This window comes from Equus przewalskii, chromosome 11, assembly GCF_037783145.1.
Source record: "Equus przewalskii isolate Varuska chromosome 11, EquPr2, whole genome shotgun sequence".
NCBI lineage: Eukaryota > Metazoa > Chordata > Mammalia > Perissodactyla > Equidae > Equus > Equus przewalskii.
This window is the reverse complement of record NC_091841.1, coordinates 31,134,706-31,154,396: the sequence shown is the minus strand read 5'-3', so window position 1 is coordinate 31,154,396 and position 19,691 is coordinate 31,134,706. Positions and strand designations below refer to the sequence as shown.

Sequence of the window (19,691 nt, the reverse complement as noted above, 5' to 3'; positions counted from 1 at the left end):
TGACTGGAGTCCTTACAAGAAAAGGAGACGAGGACATAGACACGCACAGAGGGACGGCCATGTGAGGACGCCTGGAGCTCGGCTGTCCAGCCTCTGGGACCAGGAGACAGTCTGTGTCTGCGGTTCGAGCTGCCCATCTCGGGGGCTTTGTTATGGCGGCCACAGGACACTCATATACTAGGCTTTCTACAAATGTCCCATGACCGAATCCTTGTCATCTTCCATGAGGTGGGAGTATTTTCCATTTCATGGATGAGGAAACAGACTCACGAAGGTCAGGTGGCTTGTCTGGGTGCACACCTGGTGCACGTGGGACTGGGACTAATGACGGGTCTGCACCCCTGCGCCCTCTCCCTGTGCCACCCCCCCTCCCGCTGCGTCTCGGGGCTCACCCTTGCAGTGTGGGGCTCACATCTGTCCCCCAGTCAGACCACGAGGTCCTCCACGTGGGGCCCGTGACTCGTGCGTCTTTGCTCCCCTCCTGCCTCGAGGCCTGGTGCACGAACGGAGGTCCTGCATCTCGTCAAAGCCACACAGTCTTTCCTGCTGTGAACCACAACCACATGTGCTACTGAAGAAGTCGCTTTGTGGTGTAGACAGGTTCCCCCCGGCCTCACTGTGTCGCCCCCCGCTCTCCTCAGATCTGGCATCACTCCTTCTACCAAGTGCTCCGCATCGCTCCAGAGCAGCACCCTCTGATGGTGACAGAACCACCTTTAAACTCGATGTCCGTCAAAGACAGGATGTCGCAGGTAAGAGGCCAGGTGGGCGGGGGGCGGGGGGTCAGGGGGCAGGCCGCAGGGAGGGCAGCCTCCACCTCCTCCCGAGCCTCGAGCCTCAGGACATCACCTTCTCTTTGCTCAGTGAGTGAAAGACACCAGTGAGCTGTCCCCTTTGACCTTAGCGTCAAGAATGACGGCCAGCACGGGAGAGCCGGCCGAGCGGTCAGGCGTGGGCTGGGCGTTTCACGTGAATTATTTTGTTTGGACCTCCAGCCACTCTGGGGGGCAGGGCGATTACCAGCCCCTTGCACGGATGAAGAAATTGGAGCATCCAGGAGCGGGAGTAATTTGGCAAAGGTCGCAGGGCGAGTGGCTGGTGGACCCACCTGGCCCCGCATGCTCTGATTCCGCAGCCCCGTTTCCGGCACTGCTGTGTGGTGTGTCCCACCCTGACTAAAAGGTCCTGGACCTCCCCGTTCTCGGAGCCTCACCCTGGGCCCGCCCCCCAGGCAGGAGTTGGTGGTGCATGCAGATCAGATTGACCGGACTGAACAGGATCTGGGAGCCCATTAAGGGCTCAGGCTGGTGAAGAGAGGAGGGTGCCCCCACCCAGTACAGACTGCAGAGTCCTCCTTAGGGCCCAAGTGGGATCCGGGTCAGGTGGGGGCTACAGGGGCTGCTTCTGGCCGCCCGGATTCCAGTTACATTATTATGCTTTGCCTAATGAGGACATCAGTAAGCTAATTAAGCAAGCCGCGAGGTTCCACCACCTGGCCCAGGGTCCCTGGAGCTCAGCGGCATCTCCTGCAGTGAGCGGTGACCGGAAGGAGAGGCCCACGGCCCAGGGTGCCACCTGCACATGGAGCAGGCTTGTGCCGTGGCCCAGAAACGGGGCACCATCCATCACAGGGCATGTGTGAGCTGCCGCCCCGTTTCACACAGCCCTGGGGGAGCCGAGGGCTCCTCCTCTGCACGCGGACGGCAGATCACAGAAGTGGGCCACAGCTGGGCTCCACGTGGACCTAGCGCAAAGCCCACGGCCTTGAAACAGCAGCGACCCAGTCTGAGAATGCTAAGTGCCCATCAGGGCCCCAGGGCGCTGGAGAGAGAAGAGAGGGCTGGGACTGTCCCTCACCCCGAGGTAACGTGTCCCTCCCAAACCGTCTTAGCCAGGGCTCTCCAGAGTAGCAGAACCAGAAGCATAGAGAAAGAGATTTATTACAAAGGATTGGCTCTCATGATTATGGAGGCTGGCAAGCCCCAGGATCTGCAGGGTGAGTTGGCAGGCTGGAGCCCCAGGAGGGCCGACAGTGGAAGTTCCGGTCCACAGGCAGGAAAAACTGATGTCCCAGTTCAAAGGCCGTCAGGCAGGAAGAATTCCTTCTTATTCGGGGAAAGCTCAGGCCTTTTGTTCTATTCAGACCTTCAACTGATTGGATGAGGCCCACCCGCATTGGAGGGAGCAATCTGCTTTACGCAGCCTATCAAGTTAAATGTTAATCTCATCCAGAAACACACTCACAGACACTCCCAGAGTCACGAGTGACCACATGTCTGGGCCTCCCGTGGGCCGGTCAAGTTGACACATAAAATTCACCTCGTACAACCACAGCACCAGCCACACAGCCTGTCTCCAGCCCATCCCCATGTCCCCCGGGCCCCACTGCCTCTCTTTCTGCCCCGGCTCTCTCCACATTCACCCCCTAACATCTCAGGGTCCCAGCAGGAACCCAGAGGTACAGTCGCACGGGGCAGTTTTTGGGGAGTTTGCTGGAAAGATTACTCAGAAAGGTGAACATAAGGTTTAGTAAAGCAACATGAGGTGGTGCAGATCTGCGGGTTAGTAACGGGGAGCCGTTCCCCCCAAATCTGAAACAGCAACGGGGGCTTTCCAGCACTAGATGGGGCCGATGGCCAGGAGCTGTCCTTCGAGGAGGGACCCGAGGGAGGGAGCAGGGACATCTGGACGCTACCTCCCTCGGCTCTCCTTCTAGGCCCCTGTGAGCAGCACCCATGGGGTCACCCAGGGAAAGGGAGCCGGTGACCACAGGCCAGGGCAGAGCGGTGGAGAGAGGTAGAAGCTTCTGCAGGCAAAAGTAGCCAGCCACGGTGGCCCGCACTGGGGCACAAGCAAGGCCACCTCCCCGTGGGCTCCTCCTTCTCCGTGGGCCAGGCTGGGAGCTCTCCATCATGCACTGGCCCTCCCTGCAGGGGGCCCCACCCTGCCCGAGGCTCCTGCCCAAGGCTGGCATGGTCAGAGGCACAGAGCTGATTTTCTTCCTGGAATCGACCTGTATCTTGAGAGGATTTCTGGTGTCATGTCCCAGAAGAAAAGGATGGGGTGCAGCCCAGTGTAGAGGGAAGGGCCTGCCCTGGCTTCAGGACCCTGTGGTTCTGGCACTGGCTTTCCCAGCACGGGTGACCTCAGGTGGATTGCTGGTCCTCACGGGTCTGAGTTCCCCATCAGAAGGATGGTAACAGTAGTATCCTGGGGGTCGTCATGGAAACGAAAGCATTGATGCCAGAAAGCGCTTGTCACAGAGCCCTGCACCTGTCGAGCCTTCAGCTAATGCTTCTTATTGCTCCCAGGCCTCAGTTTCCTCATCTGTGAAATGGGAGCTTGACCGCAGGAACCTTAAAGACCCTTCCAGGCTCTGTGACCTCTGGCCTCACGCCAGGCTGGGAGCGGAGGTCGGTTTTGGTCTTTGTGTTTCCTAGGGGGAGGGTCTCCAGGTGACTGGCAAAAGCTGCCCTCGCTCCTCCACCAGGATCCAAATGCCAGGGGTACCCGAGGACGGCGCAAACTCACAGACGCCACCACGCCCGCCGTGTCCTTCGGGGTGGTGCCAGCTTCCAGGCGCCAGGCCCTCCACACGTCACATGGCAGGTCCCTTCTCCCGCAGTGTACGTTGGGTGGTGTCCCATGTGGGACTGTTGTGCACGATGCCGCTGTGCACAGGCGTGAACCTGCCTTTGTGTGGACCCGTTTTCATTTCTCTTGGGTAAACCCTGAGACCCCACAGAGGGCCGCCCCCTAGTAACACACTTAGTGAGTAACACGCTTAGTGGGTAACACGCCCAGTGGTGTGTCCCCGCCGTGTGTGATAGCGTTTTTTGAAAATGCTGTCCTGACCCGCTTTTGAGGTCTCTGCTGAGGCCGGTCAGTTCCCCTCTTGGGCAGTGGATGAAGTCCACATCCCGGCCACTTCCCTATTGTCCTGTCACACGCCACGGCCGCTATACACCCACCCTAATCGCTCAAGAGCCGGGGAACAGACACCTGGCGACAGCCCCTGTGCCCAGGAGCCCGCGAAATTACTCAGACGAGCCAGTCCACCCTCTGAGGCTAGCTAACCCCCGCCCACTGGCTGCCCAGAAGCTGCTCCTGACAGCGCCAGCTTGCTGTCACCCTGTTCCTGGGGACAAGCCCCCTGTGGCCATTCCTGGCAGCCTTCTCAGCGCCTAACACCGGCTGCCTTTCATCTACCCGAGTGACATCGTGTTGGGTCCCACCATCCAAAGAAACTTTAACTCTTAGAGACCCCATGTCACCAGCTGGCAGGGGAATCATTCAGTCACCCAGCCAACCTCATGGGGCTGGTGCCCTGCTGTCTCCAGCCACCCGTGCTCACGTCCCACCTCTGCCACCTGCTCCCTCCCATTCCGTCCGCTGGTCTCTCAAGTGGACAAGGGGGTCCACTGTCACTTACCTCGGGGGGTCCCCATGGGCCATAGTAGCAAAGCTGAGGCTCTCCCGCCCTGGATACAGTCAGTGCCAGGACAACTTTCTTGACCAAGCGTGTCTGGACCAAGTGTCAGGCGTGCGGGGAGCACACACTGACAGTTAGCCTTCGTTATTTTCGTTATTATAAAACAACCAATCATCTCAAATCGAAGTCTGTAAAGTCTGCCCGCCCTCGAGAGCAGAAGGAAGGGTGTCTTCATTGCAGGGAACAGCAGTGGCTTCACAGAGGCATTTGGGAGTTCAGCTTCGTCCCCATCGTGATAAAACGGTGGTTTACCAGAGGACGACAGGCTCCCTAATCAGTCTGGTGACAGTCCCGTAAGGTACTATCCTGTAAGGGACCCGGGAAGGGTGCGAGCCCATTTCACAGATGGGTAAACTGAGTGTCACAGAGCTGTCAGGAAGGGTGGCGTGCTTCCCACCCTATCATCCGGATCTCTCTTGGGGGTCGCCAAGTGCCCGCTGCCAGCCAGACTCACGTTGTGCTCTCGGAATTACGGGAAGACCCACCCCTCCTCCGCCCGCTGAGCGCTTCTGGATGCTTCTCCACAGATCCTCTTTGAGAGCTTCAACGTGCCTGCCCTGTACTTAGCCAACCAAGGAGTCCTTTCTCTGTACTCCTCCGGCCAAACCTCTGGTGAGTGGCCCTGCAGAAGCCCCTCCCCCGTGAGCCCAGGCCCCCCGCCCCTCTGGCTGTCCACTCTCCCCCGCAAATAACAAAAGAGAAGACAATTCCACGAAACGCACACTCGCCAGCCCTTTTCACAGCTCCTTCCTTTTCCATCCCTCCTGGTTGAACAACCTGCCCCGACTTGACTCACTTTTATTTTTCCTTATCGGCTTTTTTGAGGCATAATCAACGTACAGTAAACTGCACGTGGTTCAGGTATGCGGTCTGATCAGTTCTGACATGTGGACAAGCTCGTGAAAGTGTCAGCACAGCCGGGATGACAAACACAGCCATCACTTCTAATGTTTCCCTCCCATCTGCCCGCTGCCGCCTCCCATGTGTCCTCAAATGATTTGCCTTTTCTAGAATTTTGTGTCAACGTGATCATGTGGCGTGTACTCTTTTTTGGATGGTTTTTCACTCCACATAGTTATTTGGACAACCATTGGTGGTGCTGTTTATGTCAATGGTTGGCTTCTTGTTATAGCTGCATAGTATTTATCGTGTCAATGCACCATGCTTTATCTACTCACCTGTGAATGGACATTTGGGTGGTGTCCAGGCCAGGGCTGTTATACACAAAGCTGCTCTGAACATTCGTGGACAAGCCTTTTCACGGACATATGCTTTCACTTCATTTGAGTAAATATCTAGAAGTGACATGGCTGGGTCACATGGCAGGTGTATGCCTAACTTTTAACAAAATCTGCTAAACTAGATGGCAAAGTGGTTGCGTGCGCCATTTTGCCTTCCCACCAGCCATGTGTGAGTTTCAGCTCCTCCACGTCCTGGCCGATACTGGACACGGTGCCTCTTCTCCATTTTAGCCATTCAATGGGAGGGCAGCGGTATCTCATGGTGGTTTTGATTCTCATTTCCCTAACAACCAATGACGTGGAGCGTTCTTCCATGTGGGTTTTTTGGCCATCTGTGTATCTACTTCAGTGAAGTGTCTGTTCAAATGTTTTGCCCGGTTTTTCACTGAGTTGTTCATCTTTGAGTTCTGAGAATTCTTTTTGTATCCCGGGCGCAAGTCTTTTATCAAATATATCTTTTGCAAACATTTTCTCCCAGTCTATAGCTTGACTCTTCACGCTCTTCACTGTGTCTTTTGAAGAGCAGAAATTTTTTATTTCAACGAACTCCAATTTGCCAATTTGGTTTTTTGTGGATCACGCTTTTGGTGTCGTATCTAAGAAATATACGCGGAACCCAAAGGCTTTCTGCTATGTTTTCTTCAAGAAGTTTTATAATTTTTAGTTTTACATTTAGTACTATGATCGACTTTGCATACATGTTTGTGTATGGTAGAAGGTGTGAATGAAGTTTTGCCTGTGTGTGTATAGATGTTCAATTGTTCCTACACTCTTTGTTGAAAAAATTACGCTTTCTTCACTGAATTGCCTTTGCACATTTCTTTTGGCGACTCAGTTGTCCGTATATGTGTGGGTCTATCTCTGTACTGTGTATTCTGTTCCATCGTTCTACTTGACTAACTCAAGATTGACACCCCATTGCCTGATAGCTGTGGCTTTATCATTATAGCTTAGATATTGTCTTGAAATAAGATAATGTTGGTGCTACAACTTTGGTCTCTTGTTCTTGATAATATTTGGCCATTCTACGTTCTTTGTATTTCCACATGAATTTTAGAATCAGTTTGTCAATTTCTACCCAAAAAAAGCCTCTTGGGTTTTGATCGCGACTGCATTGAATCTACAGATCAGTCTGGGGAGAACCAACATCTTAACAAAATTGAGTCTTCCAAACAATGAATATGGTGTATCTCCTAAGTTTTCTTTAATTTCTCCTGGCGATGTTCTGTGGTTTACAGTGTATAAATCACGCTCACCTCTGTCAGATTTATCTCTGTTTCATATACTTTGATGCTATTGTGGCTGATATCTTTATTTCAATTTCTGATTGTTCTTTTCTAGTACATGGATTTACAATTGGCTTTTTTTACATTGATCTTGTATCCTGGTACCGTAACTAAAGGCGTTTATCAGTGCGGGTAGCTTTTTTTGTAGATTTCGTAGGATTTTCTACATAGTCAGTTACGTTATCTACAGAGAGACAGTTTCACTTCTTTATTTCCCAACTGGATGCTTTTCCTTGTTTTTCTTGCTTGACTGCTCTGGCTAGCACCCTCCGTACAGAATTCATCTTGTTCCTCATCTTAGAGGGAAATCATTCAGTTTTACACTATTAAGTATGATGTTCGCTGTAGGTTTTTCATAGGCATCCTTTATCAGTTTGAGGAAGTTCTCCTGTATTCTTCGTCTGCTCAGAGGCTTTTTTGATCATAAATAGATGTTGGATTTTGTTAAATGCATTTTTTTTTAAGATTTTATTATTTCCTTTTTCTCCCCAAAGCCCCCCGGTACATAGTTGTATATTCTTCGTTGTGGGTTCTTCTAGTTGTGGCATGTGGGACGCTGCCTCAGCGTGGTCTGATGAGCAGTGCCATGTCCGCGCCCAGGATTCGAACCAACGAAACACTGGGCTGCCTGCAGCGGAGCGCGCGAACTTAACCACTCGGCCACGGGGCCAGCCCCTGTTAAATGCATTTTTGCATCTATTGATATGACATATGGATTTTCTCTTTTAGTTCTTTCATATGGTGAAATATGTTGATTTGTTTTGGAATGTTAAAACAACCCTGCAGGGGCCAGCCCTGTGGCTGAGTGGTTAAGTTCACATGCTCCATTTCGGTGTCCCAGGGCGCACGGGTTCAGCTCCTGGGTGCAAAACTACGCACCACTCATCAAGCCATGCTGTGGTGGCGTCTCACATAGAAGAACTACAATGACTTACAACTAAGATATACAACTATGTACTGGGGCTTTGGGGAGAAAAAAAGAGGGAGATTGGCAACAGATGTTAGCACCGGGCTAATCTTCCTCACTAAGAAAAAGCATACTTTAAGAAAGAAGCTTTAAAACACACACACACACACACCTTGCATTCTTGAGATAAAACCCATCTGGTCATGACATATTAACCTTTTTATATATTGTTGGATTCAATTTGCTACAATTTTGTGTCAGTGCTCATGAGGGGTGGTGGTGTGCCATTGCCTGTCTTGCGATGTCCTCTCTCTCAGGGACCACTGTCCTTTGCTGCCTGATGGCCATTAGCTTGAAAACTGTTGTTTCTTCTATGTTGTCCCCTTTCTTAGGTGGTTCAGGCGGCGGGGAATCCACTCCTCGTTCCCATCTTAGCTAGACGTGGAGGTCTTCCTGACTCACTTTGCTTCATTTAAACTTGAATTTCTTGGTTACCAGATTCAACAGGTGCAAGAAGCCAGCCACCCAGACCCCTAGTCAGCTCTGGATGGTTCTGGAACGCACCATTTCATACAAAACGAGGCCATGTATTCTCATTACCACGTCACATCCTTTGGGACAAGCACAGAGGGAGCGGTTTGCCTTGCTAAGCAAAATGTGTGCCTCCTCCACTCATTCCGACTCTTCTGACATCCGAGTGCTCCCCAGGGGTCCCAGTGCCCACATCAATGCACAGACAGTTCTTTAGAGAAACAGGTGTCAGGGACACAGTATTCTTCCCCTTTTACCTCTTTGGCAACTGCTGCTAATACCTGTATGTCTGGCTTAATAAGAAAACCTGAAGGCTTCCTGTCCAAAACAGTCAGCCCCTGGTCTAACCCACATAGGCTCCATCCTAGAACCCTTCCCCACAGGGGGAAAAGTCTGCTCCTCAGGCCCTTTGCCTCCCCTCCAATTATTTCCCCCTCTACCATCTCGTCCTGCAGACTGCACAACTGGTAAGGGATGCCAGACATCCTACATTATGATGCCAGTGTTCTCTTGTCTAGGAACAACCATTGAATCTGGAGAAGGAATGACATACATCGTGCCCATCAGTGACGGCTGTCCATTGAATCAGTCAACCATCCAGATGGACGTGGCGGGCCAAGACCTAACCTTGTACCTCCTACAGCAATTGTCAGACAGTGGGCATTCATTGGTGAGCACAGGTAGGAAATTGCTATTCCTGGCCAGGTAAACCCAGTCCATGGGGTGTAATTTCCTTCTCGGCTTGCCTAACCTATAGCCCTCAATTTGTAAAGCTAAGGCTGTAGGCTATCATCCAGGTCCTAAAAACAACCCTATCTATGTTGACGGACATTTAGTGGATTGATGATGACAATGAGGATGATGGTGATGATTGTGTTGGTGACGATGGTGGTGACAGTGAGGATGGTGGTGGTCATGATGATGATGGTGGTTGTGGTGATGGTGACGTGGATGATGGTAGTAATGATGGCGATGACGATGATGGCGGTGGTGATGGTGATGATAATGACAGTGTGGTGATATTGATAAGATGACGCCAATGATGGTGAGCTCGGCTTTACAGAGTACTTGCCCTGTGCAAGGTAGTGGCCTAAGTAAACATTTCACATAGATTCCTTCACTGCTGCATGCTACAACACCTCGAGGGGGAACAATTAGCTCCTTTGCAAGAGGAAGAGGCTTAGGAAGGTCAGGCGACTTCACCATCCCTTGCCTAGTAGGTGTAGCAGCCATAACGTGAACCCAAGGACTCCAGATGAGGATGTCCCCATCCCACTTTTCAGCCAGTTCCTGGACTAGGTTCCCAGCCTGTATAACCTGCATGAACCCCTTCCCAACAAGCCTACACCCTGCCTTATACTTTCTGGTCTTCCCAGGCAGGAGGTCTGTGTCCAAAACCGAGCAAAGTAAATCTGGAGCCCTAAGGAATAGCAGCAATTAGAGGGAAGGTGAGAAGGATTGGCCAGGCCAAAGACGGACATTTTATTGGTACCTACCACTTAGCAAGATCATTATGTGCGTCATTTCATCTCCTCCTTACAACAATCCTCAGAGTGCCGATTAACCCCATTCTCAAAGATGAAAAAAAAGGAAAGTTTAAGAGGAGAATGAATTTACCTAAAGCTCTGCGTTTGGTGAATGGCAGAGGTGGAATCTGAACCTAGAATTGTCTCCTCAAAGCCCAAACTAGGCAAGGAAGAGAAAGATACCAAGAGTGCACAACATCCCAAAAGCCAAAGAAAGAGATGTTAGCCGTGCGTCAGTTGCTAGAGGGAATGAAGTCAAGAAAGAACCAAAAAGTGTGGCAGGTTTTGAAACCAGGAGGACGTGATAGTCTCCGGTAAGATCAGCTCAAGTGGAGCGGGTGAAGGCTGAAGTCAGTGTCAAAGGGCTGAAGAATCAGCGGGATTTCCAGGCAAGCTCGTGCAGGGAGTTCCCTCTGATCCCAGCTCAAAAGCAATGAAAGACAAAATATAAAACCGTAACACAAAAAGACGTGGCTGGGTCTAAAACCTGTTGTCAGCCACCCAGAAAGGGGAGGCATGTGACCTTCCAGATATTTCCAGCTGAGGGGGCTTCAACTCGCTTAGGCAATTCTCCAGAGCAGCGGGCAGCTGTGAGCTGTTCGTAGCCAACACTCACACAGGTGGGGATTGGGGGCACCAATGGCACCTCCTACCTTAGTAGATAATAAAATTAAATTTGATTTTCCAGCTCCCCCCAAACACACTAGAGACAGTAAGGTACCAACCTGTAAAATGCAGACATTTTCAAACACCTGCATCTTCGCTCAGGGCATCCCTGTCCTGCCTTCTCTTCCACAAGCCCAGGCCCCCTACACGCGTTACTGATCCAGAGGAGCTGAATATGAGATGAAAATAGAAATAGCGGCTAGGATGGTGCTGTCTTGTCTCCAACACAAGGAGCTGAATCTTCAGAAAGATGCTCCCTGGAGGTAAAAAAAAAAAAAAAAAAGCTTTTGTGGACTCATCTCACGTTCAGACCCTTTTCCTTCCTCGCGCAGCTGACCGGGAGTACGTCCGGGACGTGAAAGAGAAGTGTTGCTACGTGGCTTTGGACTTTGATAAGGAAAAGGAGGAAGCCAGCCCCCCTTCCAGTGCACAGAAATATCAGCTGCCTGATGGCCGGGAGATCCACCTTGGGCAGGAGAGGTTTTTCTGCCCCGAAGCACTTTTCCAGACAAGCCTCATAGGTGAGCCCACGAGAAGTGGACGGGGATGGACCCAGACACGGACAGTGGGCAGCTATAAGAAGGAAGGAGCAGAGGGGCTGGTAGAGGATTGCATTTTGACTAGCAGATAGTAGCAAGTGGGCACCCCATTTCAAAAGCTACTCAGGGGCCAGCCCGGTGGTGTAGCGGTTAAGTGTACACATTCCACTTCGGCGGCCCGGGGTTCGCTGGTTCAGATCCCAGGTGCGGACATGGCACTGCTTGTCAAGCCGTGCTGTGGTAGGCATCCCACATATAAACTAGAGGAAGATGGGCACAGATGTGAGCTCAGGGCCAGTCTTCCTCAGCAAAAAAAGGAGGATTGGCAACTGATGTTAGCTCAGGGCTAAGCTTCCTAAAAAAAATAAGCTCTCAGATATCAGCTATCGGACATTAAGGACAACCATATCCCTGTCACTTTGCTGACCCTCGTACGTGGGCTGCATCCTTGAATCGCCCCCAATCTCACCTGATCCCATTTTACAGATGACAAACCCCATTGGAGAGTGTTCAGTATTTGCCAAATATGATTACGTCCTATGCTGGACTGCAAGGCCTCTCTCTCATTACATATTATTCATACTCCATCTACTTACAAAGTAATTTGAATATGAAAATTAAGACAATTAAAGCAGAAAAGCCAAAACCATAGATTTGGGGGGAACTTTAAAAAATGTGGCTGATCTGGAGATTTTAGATGAGCATTGAGTTGAGTAACCCGTCTGGTAGGCACAGCAGAACAGGAAAAAAGGATGGATTATGAAATTCCCACTGATTGGGAAGATGAAGTCTGCCCGGTAGTTACGGAAAACTGGCTACTTCCTGAAATCAAATTTTTAAAATAATTGGTGACATTCATAAGGGACAGAGGGGACTCAAAGGGACCCACCCCATTCCCCAGGATTAGTAACGGGTAACGACATGGCATTTTTAATCCAGCATAAATTACCTGCCTTCATCTCCGTCTTCCCTGTTAGCTGTGCAGGGGATGAAGCCTTAAAACATGGCACACGTCCCAGATAAATGCATAAATGCATAAATGAAGAAGTGTTTCGGTGAAATTCTTCACCTACAATGTAACAGTTCCCTTCCAGGTCGGGCAGGTCACAGCGAGTGTGGACACAGCCATAATCACAATGAGAACAGATAGTCACTGCTCATGCTCGCTGGGCCAGTTGCCCTACACGATTCCTGGGAATCAGCCTTTCCCGTCTGCTTCCAAGGTTCTGATCCGGGTACTGTCACCCATCAGGAAAACGAGGTGCCGACAGCCACCACCCACCCCTCCCAGAGGCTCATGATACTGAACGATAGGAATGCACTGCTCATACCTTTTAAGGGCTGTTCTCATTCTATTTGAGTTTATTTATAGGGACACACAATGAATCAAGAAAGGAATAATCAGGGGCCAGTCCCGCAGCTGAGTGGTTAGGTTCGCATGCTCCACTTCAGTGGCCCAGGGTTTTGCTGGTTCGGATCCTGGGCACGGACCTAGCACCACTCATCAAGCCATGCTGAGGTGGCGTCCCACATAGCAGAGCCAGAAGAACCTACAACTAGAATATACAACTATGTACTGGAGGGCTTTAGGGAGAAGAAACAAAAAAAAAAAGAAAGGAATAATCAGTATAATTTTTCAAAGGCTACCTGAGCAAGAACACTGCCTCTGCAGAAATCCTTTCATGAAGTAATGGATACCAAGGCGTTGAAAATTAATAATTGTCAATAACACTGGAATATAAATTCTCTCAGATGAGAGAAGAGAACTAATATTTATTGAGTCATTAGCAGTCTCATCCATGACGCGTACTGTTGAAACCCACATGCTCGTGCGGTGCGTGGTGCTCGGGTCTGTCCGGGGGCGCCCCCAGAGCTGTCTGAGACTCGGGGGTCCCCACCTCCCAGAGCCTGCAGCTCGAAGGGAAGAGCCCAGCGTGCAGCCAGCCAGGCCTCTGGCGAGCAGAGGCCTCAAGGTTCTTTCTTCCTCCGGCCACCTGACAGGGAGAAACCGCCCAGGCATCCACCTGACAGCCTTTCAGAGTATCAGCTCCTGCAGACGCGGCCTCTGGAAGGTTCTCTTTGGCCACATCATACTGTCTGGAGGTACCAGCTCCTGTTTCGGCTTGCGGGACCGGATGCAGAGAGAACTCTGCTCCCTCGTTACCCCTGCCATCAACGTGAAGGTACGGTCCTTCTGATCCACCCCCGGGGGGCTTCCTGAGCTCATCCCATGGATATTCCCAGAATGCCTCTGCTGTGCCAGGCCTGGTGCCAGGTCCTTGGGGACACATCAGTAAACTAGAGCTTACGTTCCAGTGGGGGGAGGAAGCGATAACCAATACAAAATAATATGGAAGCAAATATGTAATAATATATAAGCCACAGGGGGAAAGCAGCAAAGGATGGCGGGAGGGCAAGTGGTCGAGAGAGGTCTCCTTGGGAAGGTGGCATTTGAGTAAATGCTTGAAGGAGGTGAGGGGGAGCCATGTGGATATCCAGGGAAGAGCATTCAGGCAGAGGGAAGAGCATTCAGGCAGAGGGAACAGCCCATGCAGCAGCCCACAGGCTTGCTTCCTGGAGGAAGGGCTGGGAAGGGTTGGCTGGGGCTGAAGGAGGGAGAAGCATAAATGAGGTCAGAGAAGCTGTGTGAGGCTTTACCCTGAGAGAAACTGGAAACAACTGGGAGGTTTGAGCAGAGGAGGGACACGATCCAGCCAGGCTCTGGGGGATGGCTCGGGCTGCTGTGTGGAGGGTGGACTTCGGGGATGGGGAGGTCGGGATGCAGGTGGAAGGTGATGCTAAGATTCGGGCGAGAGATGCCGATGGCTCAGAGCAGGCAGTGGAGGGGTGGGAGGTGGCCAAAACTCAAACCCACGCCGACAGCGAAGGCGACAGGATTTGCAGAGAGATTTGACAAAGCCGTAGAGAAGGCAGCAGGTGGAAGGGGGCAGCTGAGCTGGAGGGTGTGGATCCACTTTACGCACCCACAGAGCTCATTAAATTGTTCCCCTAAAGAAGAGAAGAATTCTCTCCCTAAAACGAGTTCCTCCCCCTTCAGAAAACAGCTAACTCCCATGGGGCCGCCTTTTAAAGCAAGTTTCTCCCAGCAACCCAAATCCTGCTATTGTAACGTTCTTCAGTTAAAAATTTGGCCATGATTTCCCCTTATTTCTTTAGAATAGTTCTTTCTCCCCTTAGGATTTATTTCTAGATGTGAATTTCTGGGGCCAGAAAGGTGTGCACAGGTCAAGGCTTTTTGAACATACAGCCCCATTGCCTGTGGAAAGATCCACCTGGGATCCTGTGGGGCAGAGACGGCTCTTCCTCCCATCTATTCCTTCCAGCACGGGGACCATCATCCTAAAAACTCTCTTCCCGATGGAATAGATGGAAGACAAATGATGGTTTTAATTTGTATTCCTTTAATTGCTAACGATGGTGAACAGTCTGCATGCTTCCTATCTGTCTGCGGTTTCTCTCTTTTTGTTTTTTTAAACATATTTTTGTAATTGCTAGTTCCGACCCTTTGTGCATTTTTCTGTTGGCAGTTTTGCTTTCTTCTGAGGCCATGAATCATCCTAGCTTGTGTATGCTTCTGTTTGATTTTGTGTTTGTTTAGATCAGACACAGACGGGGCAGGTGACTTGTCCAGGGGGAGAGAATGGAGGACCTGGGTGGCCGGTACCGGCTCTTTTCTCTGCCTGATGCCTCACCCTGAACGTGCTTCCCCCCGCCGACTTCTGATTCTTCTCTTTTTTTTTTTCTTTCTTAAAATCTCGGCAATGTTTCTTAACCAAGACCAGCAAATGGTTTCCAAGCTAAGCCTGGTTCTACGGTGCAACCGAGCCGGCGAACATCGGTAACTGGACCTGACCATTCATCTGCCCTTTCTCCCCGCCTCAGCCGGGACCTTGGTTTTCCAAATCCTCATTCCAAACCCCTTTTCCCTGCCAACTGCAGCAACGCGTTTGTGATCCCGTCCTAGAATAGTAAACACGCTCTATCACTAGCCGCCCAAGTGCCATAAGGAAAGTCAGTGAGCACAAGAGGGGGCGACCGTCTGCCCTGAGGTGGTGACTTTAACCCTTCAGGGCTTCAGAGGCCCCACCTGGCAAACGGCTGTGGAGATGTTCACCTCCTCCAGCCCAGAGGAGAGTGAGCAGACGAGAGGCTCCCAGAACCGAAAGTGAAGCAAATACACACTCAACAGGTGTCACTGTAAGAGCGAGAGAAAGTCTTAAAAGTGATGCACCAAACTGGAGAAGGGACTTCTCCAGGTTGAGTACTTGTGGGGTTTTTTTTTTTTTTTTTTGGCTTACTTGTATTTTCCAACTTTTCTGCAGAATACAGAAGCCTTACACACAGACTCTGCATGGTATAAAATGTGTCATACATTTTCGAGTGAATCCTGCACAGTATAAAGTGTGTCGTGTGTTTTCGAGTGAATCTAAGAGCCGCGGGTGAGGGCTCTGTGCTCTTCTTCATTTCATCCTGTAGTTTAAGGCTATCAGTGGTGTATGTGGATTGTTAAATATCTTCAAAGGTTAGAAGAAATCGTGTTTGCAGGGGAAGAAATGCCTGCCTGTGAAGTCCGTTCGGGGATTGGCATTTTGTGTCCCAGTTTAGAGAGGTATTTGATTCTGGTTTCTCCCCCTCTCTCCCATCTGACCCCTCCCTCCTCTCCCCTACTCTCCCCTCTTCTCCCCCCCTCGCCCCCATCCAGGTGTCCACCTCTCCGTACTCCTCATACAGCGCCTGGGTGGGTGGTTCCATCCTGTGCTCACTCTCTACCTTCAAGGACATGTGGGTCACCAACGACGAGTACAAGGAGATGGGTTCCTCTGTCGTCAGTAGGAGAAACTTCTGATTCTGGCTTTCTGGACCCCATCACCTGTGCCATCAATGCCCACCCCAGGCGGAGCCTCCAGCCTGGCTGAACTGATCAGAGCTCAGAACCGACTCAGACTCGAGGGTGGCCCTTCCTCCCCCAGACTTCAATAAAAAGGGTCAATAAAGGACAGGCTGCCTCTTTTTCTAGGCAAGGCTTGGAGCGCCTTGGGACATGCTCACAGGGTACTCCCAACATCAATGCAGAGTACGGGGGTGGGGGGGAATTTCTGGTGATCCCTGTGTCTCTGTCCGCATGGCTAAGCTGAGCTGTGGTAACAAACATCCCCAAATCTCAGGGCCATGAAACAAAAGGCTGTTTCTCACTGGTGCTGCGTGGCCCTGGAAGGTCAGCGGGGGCTCTCTCCTGCATTGCCTTCACCCCAGAATCCAGCTGACAGAGCAGATGCCATCTGGAACATTGTCCTTCACTGTGGGTGAGCATAAGAGCGCCCTGGTGGGTCTTTCATTGGCAACAAAATGTTCCAGCCCAGAGGGGACACTGTGCGTGTCTGCTCACAGTTAATTGGCCAGAACAAGTCACATGGCCCCAAGCCACCACAGGGGCCGGGAAGCACCATCCTGCGGTGGACCCGACATCCCACAGGGAAAGTTCCATGAGAGCATAGTCGGGGCGGCGTCCACAGCACTCACGGTGCAAGGGGCGCTACGTCCTGAAAAGAATTTCATCCTCGTGACGTTGCTGCGAGATTGGCTTTCTGAAAGCCGGCCTGGTGATGCGGGAACCGAAGCTAAGAGAAGTTAATTAACTTGATCTTGCCATTTAGACAGTGATAGGGCGTTTAAATCCGTGGATAGCGCCTAGCGAAAGAGCCAGAGGGTGAGAGCAGAGAGAACAAAGGAGAGAAAGTGATGCCAACCGTAGACGCCAGCCTGCAGGTGGAAGGACCGCCGAGGACCTGACGGGGCAAAGGGCGGTTCCCACCCGCAGACGCTGCCCAAGGAAATCTCAGAATATCAAAGGCAGAGAATAAATTCTAGAGGCGGTGAGAGAACACAACCACCACAAAACCCAGGTTAACTACGAAGCAGGGCTACCAGAAAAAATTCGGGATGCCCGTTTAACTTGAATTTCAGAAATACCGCAAATGACTTTTTAGGATAAGCGTGTTCCAAATCCTGCGTGGGTTTTTATTTGCTAAATCTAGCAACCCTACATAAAAGAAAGAGGCTCCGATTGGCTTCAGAATTCTCACCTGCAAAACTGGGGCTCGAAGGTAGGGGAACGAAGCCACGAAGGTGAGCGGAAAGATTATTCTGAACCTAAAATGCCAGACCTCGTGCAACGGGGGTTGCAATGTTGGGAAAACAATAATTTGGTGACAGGCAAAGACTCAGAAAATTAACCACCCTCGTGCCCTTTCTAAAAAAGAGAATCGCAGATTATCTGTGAGATGAATAAACGGACAAGCCAAGACAAAGAAACAGTGGAGAGTGAAGAAGCTAGACCAAATGTACAGTTAAATCTAAATCATCGTTAATACAGAATTTTAAAAAAATTAATAACTATGTGGAACAAAAAAATCTCAGGTGATTTCAAAATGGGGAGGGCGTTAGAGGCGGGAATGAGGAGGAAAGTGAAATTGCGGAATATATGAACGTAAATTAACTCCAGATGTTGATAGGAAATGATGAGTTTAGATGTGTGTGCTTCGAATTTAAGGGTATCAGGCCACCGCATCCTACACACCCAACCTGAGCCTTCCAGGGTCTGCTCACTCTCCTCAGCATGGACCACCAGCTGTGCCGTCTGCCCCAAACCCGCCGCCTGTCCCCGTAATTCAGGCGGGTAAAGACGCTCCGAGCAGCCCCTGACATATTCCAAAGTCATATTCTTATTGGTGGAATGTCATTGCAGGTGGCAAACATTGGTTTGTTTTTCAGTCATCGGAGGTTTCTAATTTTTTTCTGACCCGAAAGCAAGTATCGTTATTTCAATAAATTTGGAAGTGTTTGCAAAGGATGCTGCCGTGGTCTTTCCCTTAGCTACTCACCCGATACAATGGAGCTGAGATGGCTGGTCTGTGGTCTGGAAACCACACGGGCGTCCCTCCTCTTGCTGATGTCGAGGTTCGCTTTGCAGGTGGCGACGGAACGTGTAAATCAGGATGCGCTTAAGGCAGTAAACCTTTATGAGACATATTTATTGCTTGTGAGCGGACAAGGGGCTCCAGAGGAATCTGATGCAGAAGAGCCTGTACCCTCTTTCATATTCTGAATTTTGTTCCACATGCAGCAAACTTTAAGAAACTGTTCTTAAAAACTTAAGGGTAACTAAGGGGAAAATAGCAACAAATGAGACGTAGCACGAAATGACACAGGAAATTCGAAAACAAGGTGACGGAAAAGGGTACACCAGAAAAATGAGAACGAAAGAAGCGGATGACACATACGCCAAATTCAAGCAAAATGAACAGAGGGATCGAAGAGACGTTTCGTTTATAAAGGGTGAGGGCAGCCTCACAGGAGACGAGAATGTTCCCACCTTTGTAGGTGCACGTGGCTTCGAAGGCCGTCACGCAAAAGGAATGAGGTCAAGAACATGCTGAAAACTCCTTCCAAGAGGGATTAACATGCCCCCAATCAAGCTCTTCATTTCTGTCCCAGTAAGTGACAATGCTGCTAAAGTAATTCCTGACTTCTCTCTTTCACAGCCCGCATAAAATATTGGCAAATCTTGGGGCTGGCCCCGTGGCCGAGTGGTTAAGTTCCCGTGCTCCGCTGCAGGCGGCCCAGTGTTTCGTTGGTTCGAATCCTGGGCGCGGACATGGCACTGCTCATCAAACCATGCTGAGGCAGCATCCCACATGCCACAACTAGAAGGACCCACAACGAAGAATATACAACTATGTACCGGGGGGCTTTGGGGAGAAAAAGGGAAAAAATTAAATCTTAAAAAAAAAAAAAAATTATAAAATAAAAAAAAGTAAAAAAATAAAATGTTGGCAAATCTTGTTGATTCTACCTTCAAACAATATCCAGAATCCAGCCCCGTCTCCCCAGGCTGGTGCTGTCCCCGAGGCAGCCCCAGCGTCCCCTCTCTCCTGGGGTTGCAGCAGCCTACCCCCGCCCCGGGTGTCCCTGCTTCCAGCCAGCAGCCAGAGTGACCTTTGAAACACAAGGTCCGTCATTGCACTTCTTGGCTTACAACCCTCAGCGGAACCACAGTGCGACACCACCTCACACCCATCAGGATGGTCATTATCAAAAAAACAGGAAACAGTAAGTGCGGTGAGAATGTGGAAAAATTAGAAGCTTTGTGCATTGTGAGTGGGAATGTAAAAAGGTACAGCCGCTGTGGAAAACAGTTTGGAGTTTCCTCAGAAAGCTTAACATAGAATTCCCATGTGGTCCAGCAAATTCTACTTCTGGGTATAGACCCCGAAGAAGGGAAAGCAGGACTCAGACAGACATTTGCACACCCATGTTCACAGCAGCATTATTCACAACAGCCCAAAGGGGGAAGCAAGCCGAGAGTCCATTGATGGATGAATAGAGAAGCAAGATGTGGTCCATCCATACAATGGAATATTACTCAGCCTTAAAGACACGGGAAATTCTGACACACGCTACAACGCGGAGGAAGCTTGAGGAC

The 19,691-nt window shown here is 50.6% G+C and overlaps 1 protein-coding gene across 1 annotated transcript in view; it reads left to right on the top strand.

Annotated features, from left to right (window-relative positions):
* Positions 1 to 17,620, top strand: part of LOC103564419 (actin, alpha skeletal muscle 2-like) — a 38,023-nt gene extending 20,403 nt beyond the window's left edge. The window contains exons 5-10 of the mRNA XM_008540164.2: positions 642 to 752; positions 5,020 to 5,104; positions 8,976 to 9,137; positions 10,982 to 11,170; positions 13,190 to 13,371; positions 15,912 to 17,620. Of these exons, the coding sequence (XP_008538386.1) occupies positions 642 to 752; positions 5,020 to 5,104; positions 8,976 to 9,137; positions 10,982 to 11,170; positions 13,190 to 13,371; positions 15,912 to 16,055 (873 nt within the window). The 3' untranslated portion in view covers positions 16,056 to 17,620. The remainder of the gene's footprint in view (positions 1 to 641; positions 753 to 5,019; positions 5,105 to 8,975; positions 9,138 to 10,981; positions 11,171 to 13,189; positions 13,372 to 15,911) is intronic.
* The last annotated feature ends 2,071 nt before the right edge of the window (positions 17,621 to 19,691 follow it).